At 40.6% G+C, this 20,762-nt stretch overlaps 1 protein-coding gene across 1 annotated transcript in view; it reads right to left on the reverse strand.

The window, feature by feature from the left end:
- Window positions 1–20,762, reverse strand: part of crhr1 (corticotropin releasing hormone receptor 1) — a 121,693-nt gene that overhangs the window by 13,056 nt on the left and 87,875 nt on the right. The window contains exons 7-11 of the mRNA XM_079635457.1: window positions 15,511–15,631; window positions 5,385–5,538; window positions 3,792–3,852; window positions 1,783–1,855; window positions 1,467–1,552 (exon numbers count right to left, since the gene is read on the reverse strand). Coding sequence (XP_079491583.1) covers window positions 1,467–1,552; window positions 1,783–1,855; window positions 3,792–3,852; window positions 5,385–5,538; window positions 15,511–15,631 — 495 coding nt within the window. The remainder of the gene's footprint in view (window positions 1–1,466; window positions 1,553–1,782; window positions 1,856–3,791; window positions 3,853–5,384; window positions 5,539–15,510; window positions 15,632–20,762) is intronic.

Here is a 20,762-nt window from a genome sequence, read left to right on the forward strand (position 1 = left end):
ATAATATTTTTAGCCAAGTGGTGTCTGAATAATGATACACAGAGTAACTCTACAGTTGCTAATATACAAAGAGTTCAACGCTATGACATTGAGATGAATTTGGTTTAATCAGTATGTATTGCATTTGCTATGGGCGACTGACTGTGACTGTAAATGGCATTAGTCATAGCTGAAGGGAATATGAGTATCACACACACACACACAGAGAGAGAGAGAGAGAGAGAGAGAGAGAGAGAGAGAGAGAGAGAGAGAGAGAGAGAGAGAGAGAGAGAGAGAGAGAGACTCAACACATCAATCATCCATCAATCCCTTCCTCTCTTTTTCACACAACAGTTTTGCACAGCAACTAAAGCTTATTATAAAGTTACAGAACTCAGAACAGACACAAAACATGACTAAATTCAGTATCTCAGTCTGCTCATCCCCCATCTACCCAACAGGAAAGCCAAATCACAGCGTGCAATGTTTTGGATGTTAAAATATCACATTTTAATATGCAGAGGCAACTAGATGTAAGCCATTTTACCCATATAGTGTAAACACTGTGTACCTATTAAAACTGCTCTGTTAGTCTGAGCCTCCGAGCAGCTCAACACTGCAACATTTGCTTACACAATAGAGTTATGCTTTCCAGATTAATATTCTAGCTCTAAATTCTTATGTCAGCAGTTGTCATATCCTTTTGTATTCATTATTATTTCACATAAGAAGTTTAAGATAAGCTTCTGAGGTAACATTTTCTACACTCATTTTGATAGAAATTATCCAGAATTTTGGCTTCGTAAAATACAGTACCATGTTTGGTGTCATCTTTTACTCATCAAGGACGTGTTAAATTGATCAAAAGCCAACTATAGTAATGCTGTTCTTTTGAACTTTCTATTCTTCGAAGGATCATAAAGGATCATGGTTTCCACAAAAATATTAAGCAGCACAACTTTTTTTAACATTGCCGACAATAAGACATTTTCCCTGAGCATCAGATCACGAGATCAGCATATTAGAATGATTTCTGAAGGATCATGTGACACTGAAGACTGGAGTAGTGATGCTGAAAACTCTGCTTTGCCATCACAGGAATAAATTACATCTTTAAATATATTCCAAACGAAAACAGATTTTAAATCATAATAATGTAATTCACAATATTTTCTGTTTTACTCTATTTTTGATCAAATAAATGCTAAGTGCAGCTTGGTGAGCATAAGAGACTTCTTTCAAAAACTGAAAAAAATCATCTTACCGAGCTCCAACTTTTGAATGGTAGTGTATATTGCTAAGAGTACTACTAAACTCATTTGGTAGGTAACAGCCTAGTTTAATTAGCTAAAATGTTTAATAAATTAAAACCTATGTGGCAGGGGCATTTTATGTTTCTGCATGAAGTCTCCCGTAGACCTACAATGAGCAACCTCTGAGCAAAACCTTTCTTTTGGGATCTGTCTGTGCTGAATAATCTATCTCACCTGTACTGAATGGTCTCTGAGGTAGTGGAGGCCCTCAGTTTAGTCATCAGGATCCTCACAATGTTGAAGAGAAAAATGAAATTAATCTAGAGATGGAGAGAGAGATACAGAGAAAAGGCACTCAATTTTACACACTATAATGGCAATTATAAATGATCATTAATATGAAATTACACACATAAATCATGGAAGACATACTAAGACTCATGCGAAAGAGGAAGCACCAAACAAATAAAAATGCTAATTTACTTGTACACACCAAATCTCATAAAAAAATGTGTGTAATTGGACATGAATCAAGACTGTGCTGACTCACCAGCAGGACCAGGATCATGGGACCCTGGTAAATATAATCAGTGTAAATGCCGGCCCGCTTCCCAAACCAGCACCTGCACAGAAAGAGTAAGATCCCTTACTTAATGACGAAGCACCTACAATTATTATAAACTATATATAATATGTTGACCCCATTTCTTCAGACAGCGTAACTGTTTATCCATGTAACAATAAAAATGGATTTGGAGATAAATGTTTATAGCACAATCATTAAACAAGCCTAATAAAACAAGTTCAGTAAAGTGATTGAAAACGATCCACTGGAAAATATCAAAAAGAAGCTTTTCCATAAAAAGAAAAGAAAGAAACAAAGCAAGGAAGAGAAGGAAAGTGCATCCCTAGGGCAGATATGCACCAGATTTGTTAATCTTACAGTTTCAGTTGGGTACACGGCATAATCAAGACTGTCTCGGCTGAGTGTGTCCGTTTTACAGGAAGGGAGAAACATCTGGCTTTTGGGGATACATATAAATGGCAAAATGCTGTCATTTGTGGAGCTCAACTAAAGAGATGCACAAATTCATCTAGGTAAAACAAGCCTCAGTTTTTTTTTAAATGCACATGTTTAAAAAATACTTTTCTGGGGTCATCTACATCTGGTTTGGGTTTGCCCTTAAGGTAAAAGAAAATGACATTGAGATAAATTTGGTTTAAGCAGTTGGTCAAGGGCTAGGCGAATCTGGCAAGCCGCTACCAAGGGATTAATACATTTTCAAAACTGAACACCCGGTGTAGATGTACAGCCATTGATATTAACAACATAATCTGTGTACGCTTGTATGGTTAGCTGCATTTTATAATGAGCATTTACCATTGTTTTTTCCTTTCTGTGCAGAGCTGTGACCCATTTTTGGGTCACAAAGCACCAGTGGAGAAGCGCTACTCCACAGTGTTCAGCAGATGTAAATGAGAAGGTAAATTAAAGAGGTGTTAAGGACTGTTAACAGAGACTTTTTAGTTATGCGAAAATGAGTTTGTTTAGTTTGGTAGCACTCCAGAGGCTCCGTTTAACAACAATTCACACATTAAGTTTAAATTTGGCAATGTTTCTACTTTTCTATACACAGTCTAAATGAAATAAAACGTCCCTTTTATCCATCCATCCATGCATTCACCCATCCTTACATCCAATCATCCATCCATCCATCCATCCATCCATCCATCCATCCATCCATCCATCCATCCATCCATCCATCCATCCATCCATCCATCCATCCATCCATCCATCCAAACCATCCACGCATCTACCCATCCATTCATCTATCCAAACCATCCACGCATCTACCCATCCATCCATCCACCCACAAATTATTACACTCCCTACTTACTTGTGACATAATGACACAATACATCTAATTCATCTAACTATTATTTAATTCATATTATACATGGTAAAACTATTAGTATTTCACGTGCAGAAGACAGCATTTCATGCATTTAACCCCACATATAAGGCCCGGACAATGGATATTATATACCACTCTACCCCTATTTAATTTGAATAAATTAAAAATCTTCACAATGAAACATCGTTTCTTTGTAGTGTCCCATCTTGGGACTAAAGAAGTTAATGTGGGCTTTAGAAGAATATCCGCCCTAATCCATTCTTCAAAAGTGTCTAATAAAATACATTTTCATAATTTCTTAGTTTTTATTGTAAAGAGTCTTTTTATTTAGAAGATCTTTTAATGTATATGTCAAGTCTTGACTACTATTGAACTCTGGGATGTTTACATCAGTGTCACTCATCAATTGTGTGAGTAGCAGGCGTTAATTAGCATCACTTACAGAACGCTTCTCTGGCTTTATCGTGGATCGATTGTTTAATGAGCAAGACGAGGGTAGATGATGGAGATAATTGGGGTTAATCTAACCTTTAATTGCTTTTATTGTAAATGAGGTGAGGGAGTTTGTGTGTGTGTAGAGAAAAATTCAGATATTGTACAGAGATAAAAAGGGAAGAAAATGTCAAAGCATCAGCAAACTCACTTTTCATTGTCATAGTAGAGCTTGCCTATGGCCCATGCGACGATAATGGGGAATGGAATACCTTTGGAAAAAAGCAGAGCAAATTTCCACTCACTTACTTTGAAAATCAAAGACATTGTACAAACAGTATAATTGATACTATTAAGGGACTGTGTGATAAATCCTCGGTAATGACTCATTTGCAATGCATTTCTAATGAGGAAAATCCAAGGCTTGTTTATTTGCATAATAACTCACCCATGGTTCAGAAGAGAACCTGATCAAATTGCAGTCCTCATTAGTGTAATTATCTACTACTGTAGCTGTGTCTCTTTTTCAAGTTATTAATCAAAAAGTAATTAAATCAATGATGTACTTTAAAGGCAACATAAAATCAGAACTGACCTTTTTTTAGCCTTCATAGTTCATGTACTGTAATGCACAATCCTAATCTTGCTGTGTTTGTCTCCTTAAAGGGTTAGTTCACCCAAAAATGGAAATTCTGTCATTAATTACTCTCTTTAAAAATAATAATAATTGACTCTACTTTTGTTTATATTCGGAACACAAATGAAGATATTTCTGTTCCTTCATTGACAGCTATACGCAACGACCAAACCTAATCCATATGAATTGACCATTCGCAAAGACCCGCCCCCCGTAGTTACTGTCGCTATGTCCGACAAGCTACGCCGCTCTCACGCCACACCATGTTCTCACGCAGTGAAAAATACATCGCGGAGCAGAGAGGAGACTGACAACACTCTACTAATAGAGTGGTAATCTACTAACTCTCCTGACTACTTTGTCAGACAAAATGGCGGATGACGAAGTGTGATTGGTCAGATCACCTATCGATTGATCATCACTCGGAGTCCGGTGAAACCATATTTGTTGTTTGTAGGGGGGTTGATAAATAAGAAGGATAGTGTTAAGATAGTGTAAAAATAGGACTGTGGCAGTGCTTTTTAATTTAGGCTTTTTTTCATAAACATTCATCAACGCACACATCAGTTATGATAAATGAAAGCTCAAGCATGTTCGCTTGACGTGTGAGAACCAGGTTCATTCTTGTGTTATGCAGCTTGATTGAGCTTCCACAAGAGGGTTGTTCTCACATGTCAAACACGTATGGTAGAGTTTCTGTTTATGTTCACTGATCAATGTTTAAATGTGAATAAAAGCCCAAATTAAATCTGTTCAGCATATGAAGCGATCATGTCTCTTCAGAAAATTTTAACTAAACTAAACTAATCATATAGATTAGTTTTACAATCTCTTTATGAACCTTTTGAAGTGTCAAAGTGGTAGTAGCATAGCAGTAAAGAACTGGCTCAGATTTTATAACAAATATCTTCATTTGTATTCCGAAGTCTCATGGGAATGGAACAACACAAGGGTGAGTAAATGATGACAGCATTTTTCAATCTTTAATCAAAACTACTTTCCACTGATGTCTTAAAACCCACCCAAATACACAATATGGGTTTTGTATCGTGTGTCAGGTTAATTTTAAAGTAAACGCCAAACGGACATGTTCAGGGTCATTCTATGAAACAGGTGCATTATCCAAAACTGGATAATTTCCAGAGTTGTGCATCATGGGATACTTACACCAGCCTATACAGATGAACATCCATTTCCTCAGTTTGTCTGTGGAGTATGTCAGAACTATGGCTGTGTGCAGATAGCAGCCCTCTCCAAACATCCAGAAGAAGTTGGTCACATGGAAATAATTATACGCTGCTGTGACCAGCCTGCACCAGATCTGAGAGCGATGAGAGAAAGAGAAATCAAGTTAGATGTTTAGAAACTGTCCTAAATTGTACCCTAGTAGATCACCACTTCTTGTAACTATTCTGTTTTAAAAAGCTTTTATTTTAATAGCTTGAGGAAATGAAAGCTTTTGCGTGATTACGTGTGTGTGGAATGTCTACTCTTTATGATTGAAGCTGAGTTCAAACACCAAGCAGGGGATAAAACCTTTCTACTCCAAAAGAAAGAAAATTACAGATGGGCGGTTGTTCTGAAAGTATGATAATAGCCAGTAGGTTATCACTTCTCATGACAGGTCTATCAGAAGTACAATACCTCTCATGGTCCTATCTGAATATCAAAATATGTATGGGTTTGACAGATCAAATGTAGGGCCTAGTAGAAAACACTGCAGAAGGTTGGCACAAATCACAAGGTTTCATATATAATCTGTAAAGTGTTAGATTTTATAGTAAATATTATAGGTGTACAGTATGAATTAAATAGTTCCTATAAATAGATAGTTTATCAGTAAATACTGAAGTAATAATAACAACAACAACAACAACAACAACAACAGTGTTGTTATTATTAAGACTTCAGATGTAAAAGCCTCTAACTGCCATCTGAAATTTTCTTCTAGAATGATCATTTTTATCAAGCTTGTATGTTTATGTTCAATTATTTCACTTTAATGGCAATGGAAATTACCTATTAATTGTCATTTAAGTGAAATTACTGAACTTAAATATACAAGCTTGATAAAAATGCTAATTTTAGAAGAACATTTCAGTTGTCACTTAGAGGCTTTTGTTTCCCATACTGTATATATAAGAGGTAAACCCTGCACCCCAAGTATGTATTTTTTTTTATTGGTAAAAATTCTTACAAAGTAATAGGCTGGATGAAAATGTACAGTATAACTGTTCCAAAAAGTATTGTATGGACTGGGAAGAAAGAAAAGTGTCTTAGCCACACCCACATATCAACCAGCTGTCCTTGATGATCCAATAATCACCACTAGTTTAAGAATACTTGTTTGAGCAATTGATATATTTCCTGAAGAACACTGTAAACCCAGACACTCAAAATAATTAATTGGTTTGAGTAGAGCCAACTCAAATTATACAAATGTGTTCCATTGAATTAAATTTTATGAGTATTTAGAACTTTCTTTTTCTTTTGAGTTCACAAAACTAACACATTTTAAGTAAGTTGAATTGTTTCATTGTTTTGAGTTTTACAAACTTGTTTTTTTTTTATTTAGATAAACTTACATGTAACTGAAACTGTGCGGATATTTCTATTTCCCAGCATGCTTTGCCATGACATTCAAAAGGGAGAGTAAATGCTAAAATTAAGTGTTATATAATGTGTGTGTTTTGCCAGATTAATGTTAAGTGGGAGATTTAGCAGTGTTTAATGTTTTTTAATGCTAGTTTAGAAGAGTTTCTGTTATGTTGGTTTTTTGGGGGGGGTTACCATCAAGTTTCCAAAAATATTTACATTGAGAGTTTTCATAGTTAAGTTGATAAGTTCAAGTTGTGTATGAATTAGCTTACTCAAATATTTGAAGTAAACAAGTTAACAAGTTAAGAGCAAAAAAAATGTGAGTACAAAATAAAAATCTGCAATTGTAACTGTAACCGATGACCTCAAATTATTTGAGTTTTGCTAATTTATTCGGGATTACAGTGAATACTGTTTTGCCGAAAAGCGTATATCTACTTTTAACTGGATTTAATCATTTAACCCAGTTCATTAAAGGCTGTTTACTTTACCACGTTATTCTAAATTGACAAAAATATAGGAACAACTGAAACCACACGTACGCAAAAGCATTTACTCATTACTTTTAATTGTGTTATAAAAGTTATATTTCATCCTAATATGACTATAATTATATTACAGTATATTGCATTAATTGACCATAATTATGTAATCCATATATACAATTATATAACAAAATTATTAAATAATACAATTGAATTTAATCTTAAATACATTCCATCATAGAGTTTAAGAGTAAGAAAAACGTCTCAGGTTACTAATTTAACCATTGTTCCCTGAGAAGGGAACGAGACGCTGCGTCGAAATGACGCCATGGGAACGCCTCCAGCGTGCACGCGTCTGAAGCATCACTGTCAACTTAGTCCAATGGAATGAATGAACGAACGCCACGGGCGGGTGACGTCATGACCAGGAATTAATAAAAGCACATCCGGTGAAAAACGGCATTAGCTTTGAAATGTCGAAGCAAGCCGATCACAGGGATGCAGGAAGTATGGCAGGGCGACGCAGCGTCTCGTTCCCTTCTCAGGGAACAATGGTTACATTAGTAACCTGAGACGTTCCCTTTCGAGGGAACTCGCGCTGCGTCGAAATGACGCCATGGGAACGAGTATACCCACACCGCCAGACTTACAAATGCCTGCGTGTCAGACTGTTGTCAACTAACACTAAGCAGTAAGCACCTGAGACCCTGGGGCAGCATCCAGGTCCAGGCTATAAAACCTCACGAATGTGAGCGGTGAGGACCAACCTGCCGCATCACAAACGTCTTGGAGAGAAACCCCAGATAAAAGGGCTTTAGAGGCCGCCATACTCCTAGTAGAATGAGCTCTGACCACCAAAGGGCACGGTTGGTCAGAGGACTCATAAGCAAGAGAAATAGCCTCGGTTATCCACTTGCTAACTGTCTGCTTAGAGGCAGGAAGACCTTTTTTGGGTGATCCAAAGCAAACAAACAACTGATCGGATTTTCTCCAAGGAGAAGTCCGATGAACATATGTGTCCAGTGCTCGCACTGGACACAAAAGGTTCAGCTTTTCCTGGTCCAGAGAATTAAACGGAGGAGGACAGAAAGCCTGCAGCACAATAGGCCTCGGAATATTGGTAGGCACTTTTGGAACATATCCATGTTTGGGGTATAAGAACGCCTTGACCATCCCGGGTGCAAACTCAAGGCACGTGGGAGAAACCGAAAGGGCCTGAAGGTCTCCGACTCTTTTGAGGGACGAAATAGCTAGCAGAAAGATGGTCTTAAAAGTAAGAAATTTTTCTGAAACCGAATCTAGGGGCTCGAAGGGAGCCCCAGACAGGCCTTCTAGCACTATAGAGAGGTCCCAAGCCGGCACCCTAGTGCGAGTTGCAGGCCTTAGCCTCAAAGTGCCACGAAGGAAACGTATAATCAGGGGGTCTCGACCCAACGATGTACTACCCACAGGGGCGTGGAAAGCCGCAATGGCTGCCACGTAGACCTTGAGAGTGGAAGGACAAAGACCTGACGAAAAACGATCTTGCAAGAACTCTAGCACTGTGTTCACAGAACAGTTAACTGGGTCCCGCTGATGCTGGTGGCACCAGGAAGAAAAAGCTCTCCACTTTAATGCATAAAGTTTCCTCGTAGCTGGAGCTCTGGAGCTTAGAATGGTCTCAACAACCTCGGTTGAGAGACCACTCCCTATGAGTTGGTCCCCCTCAGAGGCCAAACCCATAGTTTCCACATCTCCGGCCGGGGGTGAAATATTGTGCCCCCAGCCTGAGACAGTAGGTCTCTCCTGATCGGGATCTCCAAGGGAGGGCCGTTGAGGAGATGAATTAGGTCCGCAAACCAAATTCGACTCGGCCAGCGTGGTGCTACAAGCAGTAGGCTTATTCCGTCCTGGCGGACTCTCTCCAGAACTCCTGGAAGCAGAACAACAGGGGGAAATGCGTACAGGCGAAGCCTCGGCCAGGTGGACCGTGCGTCGTGTGATGAGACGCGAACAAATCCACTTCTGCTTGGCCGTAAAATTCCCATATCTGCTCCACCGCCTCGGGGTGGAGTCTCCAATCCCCTGGCCTCAGCCCCTGCCTCGACAGGGTGTCTGCTCCTATATTCTGGACCCCTGGAATATACACTGCCCTCAGAGAGAGTATCTTCCTGAAGGACCACAGGAGGATCTGGTGCGCCAGTTTGCAAAGTGGACGCGATCGCAGACCCCCCTGACGATTTATATAAGAGACCACCGATGTGTTGTCTGTCCGGACGAGCACATGATGGCCCCTCAGGTCTGGGAGGAAATATCTCAACGCGTTGAAGACAGCCATCATCTCCAGGCAGTTGATGTGCCAAGAAAGATGATGACTCCTCCACAGACCCTGAGCTGAACGGCCTTCCATTACCGCTCCCCAGCCGGTGAGGGAAGCATCTGTCGAGATAGCAACTCGATGGCAAAGAGCTCCCAACACCGGACCCTGGGAAAGGAACCAATGTTTCTTCCATATTACCAAGGCGCGGAGGCACCGCCGCGTGATCTTGATCATACGGAGCGGGTTTCCCCTCGGGGAGAACCCTCTGGTCCTGAGCCACCACTGCAAAGGTCTCATGTACAGCAGGCCAAAGGGTATCACATTGGACGCCGCTGCCATGAGGCCTAACAGTCTCTCGAACTGTTTTACAGTGCGTGACTGGCCTAGCTTTAGCTCTTTCGTGGCTGAGAGGATAGCAATTACACGAGCGGGCGATAGAACGGCCCGCATCGTGACTGAATCCCAGACCACACCCAGAAAAGTGGTTCTCTGTAATGGAGAAAGCACACTCTTCTTGGTATTGAGCCTCAACCCCAATTTCTTTATATGAGCGAGGACGACATCTCGATGCCGAACCGCCAACTGTTCTGACTCCGCTAGAATCAGCCAGTCGTCTATATAATTCAGAATGCGTATGCCCTGCAGCCTGAGCGGGGCCAGAGCTGCATCTACGCACTTCGTGAACGTGCGGGGTGATAAAGCTAGACCGAATGGAAGTACCCGATACTGGTATTCTTTGCCCCCGAAAGAAAACCTCAGGAACCTCCTGTGCTGAGGGAGGATGGAGACATGGAAGTATGCGTCTTTCAGGTCTATCGTGACAAACCAGTCCTCGGATCTGATTTGGATCACGTTCTGCTTGAGTGTCAGCATCTTGAACTTGAGTTTCTGTACTGTACGATTCAACAGACGAAGATCTAGAATAGGACGCAGTCCTCCATCCTTTTTTGGAACAATGAAATAACGGCTGTAAAAACCCGATTCTCTGTCGGGCGAGTACACCTGCTCTATAGCCCCCTTCGCTAATAGAGCTTTCACCTCTTGCTCCATTACCAGAGCCTGCTCGGGATGAACTATCGTGAGTAACACCCCGTTGTAGCGTGGTGGACGAGACCCAAACTGGATTTTGTAACCCCTTTCTACTATCTGCAGGACCCAATGAGATATATTTGGCAGATTCTTCCACTCTGTCAGAAAATCTACTAAGGGTACCAGCCTCTCGAGGCTGGCCTCTGGTATAATCGAGACAGCCAGCTCGGGGACCTGAAGCATACTGGCAGGAAACACCCGATCTGACTGTTTTTGAACCCCCCTCAGAGGGCGCGAGTCCGACGCAATGTCGAGTTGACACTGCGCCAGAGACTCGCTGGAGACCGCTGCGCCCCGAGGCACCAAGGGTGGCGGGGTTGGCAGAACGGTCCCGTGAGAGCACCGACGTGGAACGGGCACCGTATACTGAGGTGTACACCGTTTCATTTCGGTTGGGGCTACTCTCACAGGTCTGACACCGGTGGCGTCAGGACCTTTTCTGAGCCGAAGCCTTCTTCGCTTGAAGAACGGTCCTCAGATCCGGCTTCTGCTTAGAAGACTTCGACTGAGAGTGTTGGGTCTGCCTCCAGTATTTTTGTGGAGGTGCACGAGACGCAACACTCTCTTTTTGTTGGCCACGATATGACGAGCTTGACGGCTGAGGCTGCTCACGCCCAGCAGTCTCAGGGGGTTGAACACGGCGAGGGAGAAATATTTTAAAAGCTTCAGACTGTTTCTTAACCGTCTGGAATCTCTCGACGACCGAATTAACAGAGTCGCCGAAGAGACCATCAGGTGTAAGAGGAGCGTCAAGAAGAAAATATCTATCTTTATCTTTAATCTCCGCTAAATTTAACCAAAGATGCCTCTCAGTAGCTACAAGTGCTGCCATAGACCGCCCAATTGCTCTGGCGGTCTCCTTGGTCGCCCTGAGAGACAAATCTGTTGCCCGACGAAGTTCGCGAACATCATCTGAACTAACTCCCTCACTCTTGTCCAAATCCCCCAGCAGATCAGCCTGATATGCCTGGAGCACTGCCATAGTATGCAGACATGCTCCAGCCTGACCTGCTGCCGTATATGCTTTTCCCACTAAATTAGATGTTGTCTTCAGGGGTTTAGTGGGAAGGGGCGGGGCCTTCAGGGACGATGCTGAACCGGGAGACAGATAGCTCGCGAGCGTCTGTTCGGCCGGCGGCATCGCCCCATATCCATACTCTTTCAGTCCCCTAATATCTGAATATATATGGACTTGGGGACTGAAAAGACGGGACGAGTATGGCTTATTCCACGATCTAGACAGCTCACTGTGCAGATCGGGGAAAAAGGGAAGACCCCGCGATGGAGGTGAAACACTAGAAGAGAGAAAACGCTCGTCTAATTTGCTTTTAGGACGAGCGCCAACTCTCTCGGCTGGCCAATCAATTTTTAATTTATCAACAGCCCTAGTAATCACCTCCACCAGCTCATCATATGCTGGGGAAAGAGATGGCGAATCCTCTTCCCCCGTGATTGTGTCACCATGAACGCTTATCACATCTAACTCCTCGGAGCTAGAGCAATGAAGCATTGTGCTCTCTCTCCGGGCGGAAGAAGCCGCAGGGCGGGCTTCCGACACCGGAGAAAGAGCGCTGGATCCCTCAGCTAAAGGAGGAGATAAGGTCCTCGGACCCGTCTCCAACCCCGCTGAGAGATCCATTTGCGATCCCCAAGTATGCCTTCTCCGTGCTGCCTCGGCAGCAGCGGGTCCAGCACCCTGAGGATCGCGAGCCTGGCCACTCTCGTCAAAGAGTGACAGGCGGGAGCGGAGCATGCGAAGCGGTACCTGCTCCCAGTGCTCCACTCCCAAACACATCACACAAAGCTCGTGTGTGTCCCCACCCGTTAAATAACGCGGGCAGGGAGAAGCACACTGCTTGTACAATTGTTTCGCCATAATATATATATATATATATGAGATACAGACAACAGTAAATAGGACAGACAGAATGACACAGATCGCTTTGCTGAGACAGAAAAAGCTAATGCCGGTTTTCACCGGATGTGCTTTTATTAATTCCTGGTCATGACGTCACCCGCCCGTGGCGTTCGTTCATTCATTCCATTGGACTAAGTTGACAGTGATGCTTCAGACGCGTGCACGCTGGAGGCGTTCCCATGGCGTCATTTCGACGCAGCGCGAGTTCCCTCGAAAGGGAACTGCATCACAGCCTTCAGCAGCAAAGTTTCTCTGAATAACCCAGATATACGCGTATGTACAGCTGGCTAATGAGAGATCTGTAATCTGGGTCTGTATAAAAGGTGTTTATTGTGAAAACTGATGAGAATGGCACACTTGATTTTTCGAGAGAAGTTATCCTGTGCGTACAAATGCAAAATAATCCACGCTATTTTTAGGGAATGATCAAGTGCTGGCGAAAAAGATACGTCTTCAGCAATTTCTTAAAAATGGCTACGGACTCAGCAGCTCTGGTTGAGTTAGGCAGATCATTCCACCAGCAGGTAACAGTCATGGTAAAGGTCTGAGAGAGAGATTTCGTGCCTCTTTGGGATGGCACCACCAGACGCCGCTTGCTTGCAGAGCGCAAGTTTCTGGATGGCACATAAGTCTGAAGTAATGAGTTAAGGTTCAAGGGAGCAGTGCCAGTGGTTGTTCTGTAGGCAACTGTGAGTGACTTGAATTTGATGCGAGCGGCAACTGGCAACCAGTGCAATTTTGTGAGGAGAGGAGTGACGTGTGCTCTCTTCGGCTCGTTGAAGACCACTCTACTGTAGCTGCAGCATTCTGGATCAGTTGCAGAGGTTTGACAGTGCAAGCTGGGAGACCAGCCAGGAGAGCATTATAAGCATTACATTACAGACCCAATGTTGTTCTGCAATATAGGGTATATACTTTTTGTATACACATATAAACAAAGCTGATTAATAAACCAACTGACAGAGAAAAATAAATCAAACACATGTGAATGACAGATGTTTAAGGTTTAACGGACAGTGTGACAGTACTGCATCTGGATGAAAAAGATGAGACGCTCCTGACATTTGCAAGAGTCATACTGGATTCTGTGTGTGTCAGGGCCCTGTTTAATCCCAGCCTCCGCTCTTTTGTTTAGGGCATATCTCATAACTGAGCTCTGTCATGTTGTTGTCTCACACAAAGATAAAAAATATGTCACTCTCGACTCAAGATTGAAGAACACAGCTGTGAGTTATGACAGAAGTGGGAATTCAAGTGTCACTGAAATATTATAAACTTTCAGACCTGCGGCTTCTCGTTAAAAGGGGTGACTTTTCTCACAATCTGTAGGAGAAAGCAAAATCTCAGTCTAACACTTATAGCCTTATGGGCTTGAGAAACTATTGTAGACTCATTTATTCCAGGCATTAATCAGTGAACTAATAGTCCACAGACCATTACATGTATATGTGGTAACGATTTTATTTCGACATGTGAAATAGTGGGAAAAAATGAAAAGCTCTCTCAGTCATAAAGCCTTCAAGCTCTCAGAAGTACTTCTTTATTTTTACAACCCTCTTTCATAATAGGCTCCCTGGTGTGACAGGAATTTAGGACCTTGTAGAGATTACAAGCTTCTGTAGGATCTTTATTGCTAATTTTGCAGTTATTTACAGAACAAAGTCTTTCATTAACTGGCATAGTGTAAATTTTCCACAAAGTGACACTTTTCACAATAAATGTGTCATTTTGCGCTATAAAACTCAATGAAAAGCAGTTGGCTCTGACTTGTGAGCCTTTCCTAAAAGAATGCATCTTGTACACAGCCTAGAGCAAAAAAGACAATGCAAAGCTCAACTTCATTAAGCGAAGCGGATCGAATGAGTCAAGATGTTCTTTGTATAAACCACATGGCAACTGGGATCACTTGCTTGAACCGTAATTGAAACGTATCAACACAAGTGCATCAATGGCATTGTATATTTACACTATTTTATTCACAGTTACAACAGACAGCTCTCCATTTTGTCCAATAAAGCTAATTTTATTTAATCTAGACAGGTCAATAGTGAGCAATTGTCTTCAAATAATTTCTGATCACTTTTAAACATCTCAAAGGAGCTTTATTTGAATGTAAACTAGGAGAATTAGGCCACTTCTATCTATATACAGACCCGGAGGAATGTGTAATCACCACTTCCGCCTGAAAACGCCTTGCAAGTTTTTCTCTAGGGGAGTTCAGAGGTAGAATTAATGTGCTGCTGTGCAAAATCTTAGCATGAAGAGGCAATTAAGTCGGCCCTTGCATAAAATACAGATAAATAGATACAAATTATGCTTTGGCAACAGCAAAAGATAAGTATCAAGGACAAACATGGTGGAATCGAACTCTGATACCATCCGAAAAGCCATGTGCATCATAGAGTATGAGGTTGAATTTGAATGTAAGACGGAAGAGCCCTTTGGGACTGATATAGACGTGGTGGTAGATGAATTAATTGCTCGACTCAGATGAGTTGATTAAGGAAGCACAGAAATGTGGAGGGTAATTAATTCTCAGGGAAGCATAGTGGACGATGAGCTGTTTGCATTCCTCCCAAAAACACCCACAGATACAAGTCTAGTGCCAGTTAGATTTCCACGCCTGTAATGAGTGCAGAAACGGAGACCCAGGTGTCAGGGACAGTTTTTGAATGCAATTAATAAACTTGTGTTTCTCTGCATGCGTGCCAACAGAATGAGGGAATAACAGCGGCTTGAAGAGAGGGAAATAGTGAGACCGAACAATGGATTGAAGAAAAAGAGCGGGTGTGCACATATTGTGAGAAAGAATAACAGATTATGTGTGCACCAATTGTTGTGTATTTTGAAAGGAAAGGTAATAGGAGAAGGAGAGAATATTTTTCTCCGTATGTGTTTACTCACCACATTGCTCTCATGCACCTCTGGATTCATGGTGAGCTGCACAACAAACCAGGTGGCATTTCGCAGGATAAATGCCGTAATCAGGTTCCAGTGGATGATATTTCTCAGACACCGGATACTCCTGAGAATGGAGGGGAAGGAAAGATGGAGGAGGCGAAAGATGGAAAGAAAGAGTTAAGATGTTAGATGAAAAACACTCTTCTCATCAAGGCTTTTAGTTGTCTTTTTCACAGGGTGTGAATACACGCGCAGCTTGACTTCATTTTGTTGTATTGGTAGATCCATTGTGTCTTTGAGTTTTCTCAGCATGCAGTCCCATCAGAGCACATTATGTTTATCTTTAAATGGCACACCGACTGTGTGAAGCAGTTGCATCTTCAAGTACGCATAGTTCCTATCAGAACTCGTATGACATATACAAAGGGAGTCAATTGATTAAAAACCGACTGACTTGATGACTGACTTTCTTATATGTAGCACACAAGACGTATTTTGAAAAAAATTTAGCTAACAAACAGTTTTGGTGCCCATTGACTTTGGACAAAAAAACAACAACAAAAAAACAACTGATACATCTCTCAAAATATTTTCTTTCATGTTCCACAGAAGATAGAAAATCATACCGGTAGTTAAATAATGACCAAAGTAAAAAAAATTGTCAAAACTTCACAGTGAAATGTGTTGTTTTACATTTACAATTACATTTATGCATTTGGCAGACGCTTTTATCCAAAGCGACTCACATTGCATTGTCCTATACATTTATACATAGGTATGTGCAATCCCCTGGGATCGAACCCACAACCTTGCGTTGTTAACGCAATGCTCTTACCACTGAGCTACAGGAAAGTTTTCCCATCGTTCGATTTGATTCGCTTTATTCATATCCATTAAAATTTTATTGTCACGGTGATAAAAGCAATGCAAAATGGTTTGGTACTGAAAACGATATTAAACATGGTGCCTAACAGTCCTTCTTTGTGTGTTTTATACTGCAGAAAATGTCACCAGTGCCTCAGGAGAAACATTTGGATCAGGCTGCTGCTTTAAAAAACTACACTCCAACATTTCAGCATTTTACAACAGGTTTCCCGTTTCTGAAAGGCTTCAGCAGACAGAAGAGCTGCTCTTATAAGCAACACACTAAACTGGCAGTCAGGATAGTGTTTTAAAGAATTGAAATATTCAAAGCAGGTCAAGAAGTTGAAGGCTAACTCAATGCACTTTGAGTGAACTTGGCTTTCAGACTGACAACCCAGATTTGTGTCATCAAGCGTTGAAAGGTTTTGCCCTAATGGAAATCACAGCATAAAGGCAGAAAGGCTAAATAATATTTTATGCACACAATTCTTTGTTGTCATGTTGTATATTCTCATGCTAGTATAGAACAGCATCAAGATGCATTTCTCTGTAAGCTGCTATTTTTACCAACACATTTGCTTAAAATTTTTATCAGATGTTTTGTTTTACCTTTGCCAATTGAACAACTGAGAGAGAATTTGTATGTGACATATTGGGGTGTCATACTGCTATTTTTATGAAGGGACTTCAGTGCCAGTTTTGGCTCAACTTTGTGCCTTGGCAAGATAAAACATGATAAAAGAAAGAAAAACGTTTCAATAGTTAGAAGTCAGATGTGTTAGTCAAGTTTTCGATTAGAATGCAAGAAGACTTGGGTTCAAAACCCGACCAAACATTTTCTGAAATAGATGATTAAAAATCGCTTCTGATCTTGACATTCAGTGATCTTCATGCATTTGTATTCTTTCGCAGCGTGTGTTGTAATTTACCCTTTTTTTGTGCTTCTTTCTCTGATTATAGTTATTGGGTATACATAACAGAAGTGCGATTCAGAGGTCAACTTGCTTGTGATATCAGCTTCAGGCTGGAGCCGGTATTTACGACTGACCAAAGACCAACAGTGACCTCCAAATCAAAGCTGTCATCATCATTAGATAAGCAGCAAAACTTCCCAGATCAGAAGAATAAACAAAGGCATGATCATTTATAAGAAAACTCTCATAAAAAAGGGGCAGTTTTCTGTGGAACGAAAATCAATAGAAAAACATCACAAACGGTTTCAATCATCTACGAATCATGTAAGGTAACAGCCCAAAAATGAGAAGAAAGCACCATCAAATAACCTCTATTTTTAAAAATGTGACTCTCACTGCAAAGGAATCACATGTGACATATTACCAGTTCATACGGAAAATGGGCTGATGTTCTCCATGCATGTTGAAAGTTGAGTTATGCCAGATGAAATGTAGCCTGAAACATGAGGGTTTATTCCTTATCCTTTCTCTGGAAATGTTAACCTGTTAAGGGTTATTAAGGGATGATAAATAGACACATGGCATTGATTTTACATCACTTATTTAAACAAGTTCATAATATGTCATTGATTAGTTTAAGTTCCATTGGCTGCTGAAATGTTTATGCTCATAAGAGCGGATTAATATCCATCTTTCACTCTCTCTATGAACTTCTGACCTCTTTTCCAATTAATTCTGACAGCTCGAAGGAAACAAATGTAAAACAGAGAGATGGGAGATTTTGTTGAATTGACCTCAACCAATCAAAAATGTGTCATTTTCATGTTGTCTCCGGCCAATAACATTTCCAGTCAATTGACAAAGAAATGGGAGTTTCAATTACTATGTGATACGCTGTGATCAAGAGTCTATAAAAAAAAAATCATTCTGGAATGCTCATTTTTGTAAATATTAAACTAATGTATTTCACATTCACTACAGGCCTATAAACACATTTGCACTTGCACATGCAAACACACAAATCCCATAAACACAGTTAGCAGTTGCCTCAGTGGTGCATTTGTGCGTCATCTCAGCGGGAAGATGCTAGTCATGGAGAAATTCATTTATTGCAAGGGATGCAAGGAAACAAATGATGACATTGCTCAGCACCAAAGCCTTTATCTCTCTGCCTGTGTATCTCATTAGCAGATCAAACTTAAAAAGAAAACAACATCACATCAGCATGAGAGGCAACGACTTTCCACAACATTTCCTTGCGAAAAGAACAGTAGTTTTTAATTAAATGTGTTAGTCTGCAATTATATGCTTGAATTGTAGGCGAGTCCAGACGGCGGGCAGTTTTCACCTTTTCCAATAGGAGAAAATCTAATGTATTTAAAGCCTCTAGCTTTAAGCATCAAGACATTGACAGACAGACAGACAGACAGACAGACAGACAGACAGACAGACAGACAGACAGACAGACAGATAGACAGACAGACAGATAGATAGATAGATAGATAGATAGATAGATAGATAGATAGATAGATAGATAGATAGATAGATAGATAGATAGATAGATAGATAGATAGATAGATAGATAGATAGATAGATAGATAGATAGATAGATAGATAGATAGATAGATAGATAGATAGATAGATAGATAGCCCAATTATTTCCCATCTGTCATTGGGAATGGGAATGGACAGACATATTTCTCCAGGTATTACAGACCTCCTTGAGATATAAACACCCATTCAGCTGTGATGGTAACATATCAAAGAGATGAGATGTCTTGAAAGTGACATCGGAGAGTGACTCCATTAGAGGCCTTGAATAAAGATAAAAAGTATCCGTGAATGTCCCTTGTAAAAGCATCTCTCACAGAGACATGGAGTCACTATTCTTTAAGCAGATCCTTTACCCAAACATGAGACGAAACAACATTTCTCAGCTGGAAGCTCTACCTCAGCTAATTATTTTTTACTGTTTGTCGGATTGTTCAGCAAGATCAAAGTACTGAAACGACATTTTGTTTGAGAACAAGGGATATAAATAAACTCCCGTCTATCAAAACTATCTGTGATAAACACGGTGGGGAGAAAAAACATCTGACATCTGGAGGATGGATGGATGGATTGTGAAAATGATGATGCAATTTTCTGTGTGACAGATGGGAAGGCGCGTCGTCTTCTGAATGGTAATCGCCAGCTTCAGAGATTTATGAAGAAGAGATGAGATGAGACTTGACGTCTAAACTCAAGTCATCACTGATGTTTTTGTATAGTGCCTCTGATTTATAATTGCATATTAAAGGTTATCTGACTGAGTGCCAAATGTGCTGTCAAGCTTTCTCATTTCATATCTTTCTCATCTAATTTGATTAGTAATATTACAGTTAGAGCTGACCGATTGAATAGTGATTAATATATATATATATAAATATATACATTTTCTTATCAGTCAACATAAGACGGTACAATTATACGGTAATTAATTATCTTCATTTTGGGAGCTTTTCTAAGCAAATGTTGATATACACAATGTTAATGTTAATGTTAATTTAATACTTTTAAACTGAAAGCCCCAATTATTATATTTAAAAGACAAACAAACAAAATCCCCCCTGCATGCCATTCAAAAACAGACGTAGCTACTGGAAATACTGCATTTCAAAGGTTTTCGCCTCAAGTCTTTATTTGATTTAATTTCCTCCACAGTTAACTGATGAAAGCTTGGCTGAGCTGCAATTGCTAGTGTGATGGATGAATGTAGACAAACAATGGTGGAGGGTGAGGATGACTTTTATCTTGAGGAAAGATGCTGTGAGGCCAGTGTTGTCCTTGTGGAAACAGAAGCTTTGGGCGTTTAGCAGCAGAGTATCTGCTGCTTATGCAGTTCCCTGACCTCGTTCACACAACACTCTGAGCAGCTGCCTCTGACATTACTTTCTCATTAGTTACGGATGTACAAACTGCACGCACACACACACACGTGCACGCGTACACACACACAATGCTGGCAAGTGTTTGTGGATAAACATGGCTGCTTGCAGATGTGGCTCTACTTTTCTGTTAATTAAATCATGTTAACAAGGTATATTCTTAGAGATGTTTCTGTTAGGATGTGGTTTCCCACACAACAACCAGCTAACAGATCTGACTCTTACTGCATAACTCATTAATTTTACCCCCTGCAGTTTTCAGTTGCTTTATGCCACTTCAAAAAGAGAACTGCTTAATGTTTTTCGTGTTTACAACATAAATATCTGTGTAAAAAATATTGTTGATAAAAGAAAATTGTGCTAGTCATTAATGTTTTTGTTAATTTGTATTTAAATCCATATGCTGCTGTTTTTCTGTGAAACACACACACACTTTTTAATTTAACACAGCTCTTTTTCTCATACAATGACAGTTCAGAACACAAAGTAGTATATCACAACCCCTTGGAAAACCAGGCTTCAATTTCAAAGTGAAATGTGCAGTGAGTGG

This window comes from Phoxinus phoxinus, assembly GCF_949152265.1.
Source record: "Phoxinus phoxinus genome assembly, chromosome: 1".
Lineage (NCBI taxonomy): Eukaryota > Metazoa > Chordata > Actinopteri > Cypriniformes > Leuciscidae > Phoxinus > Phoxinus phoxinus.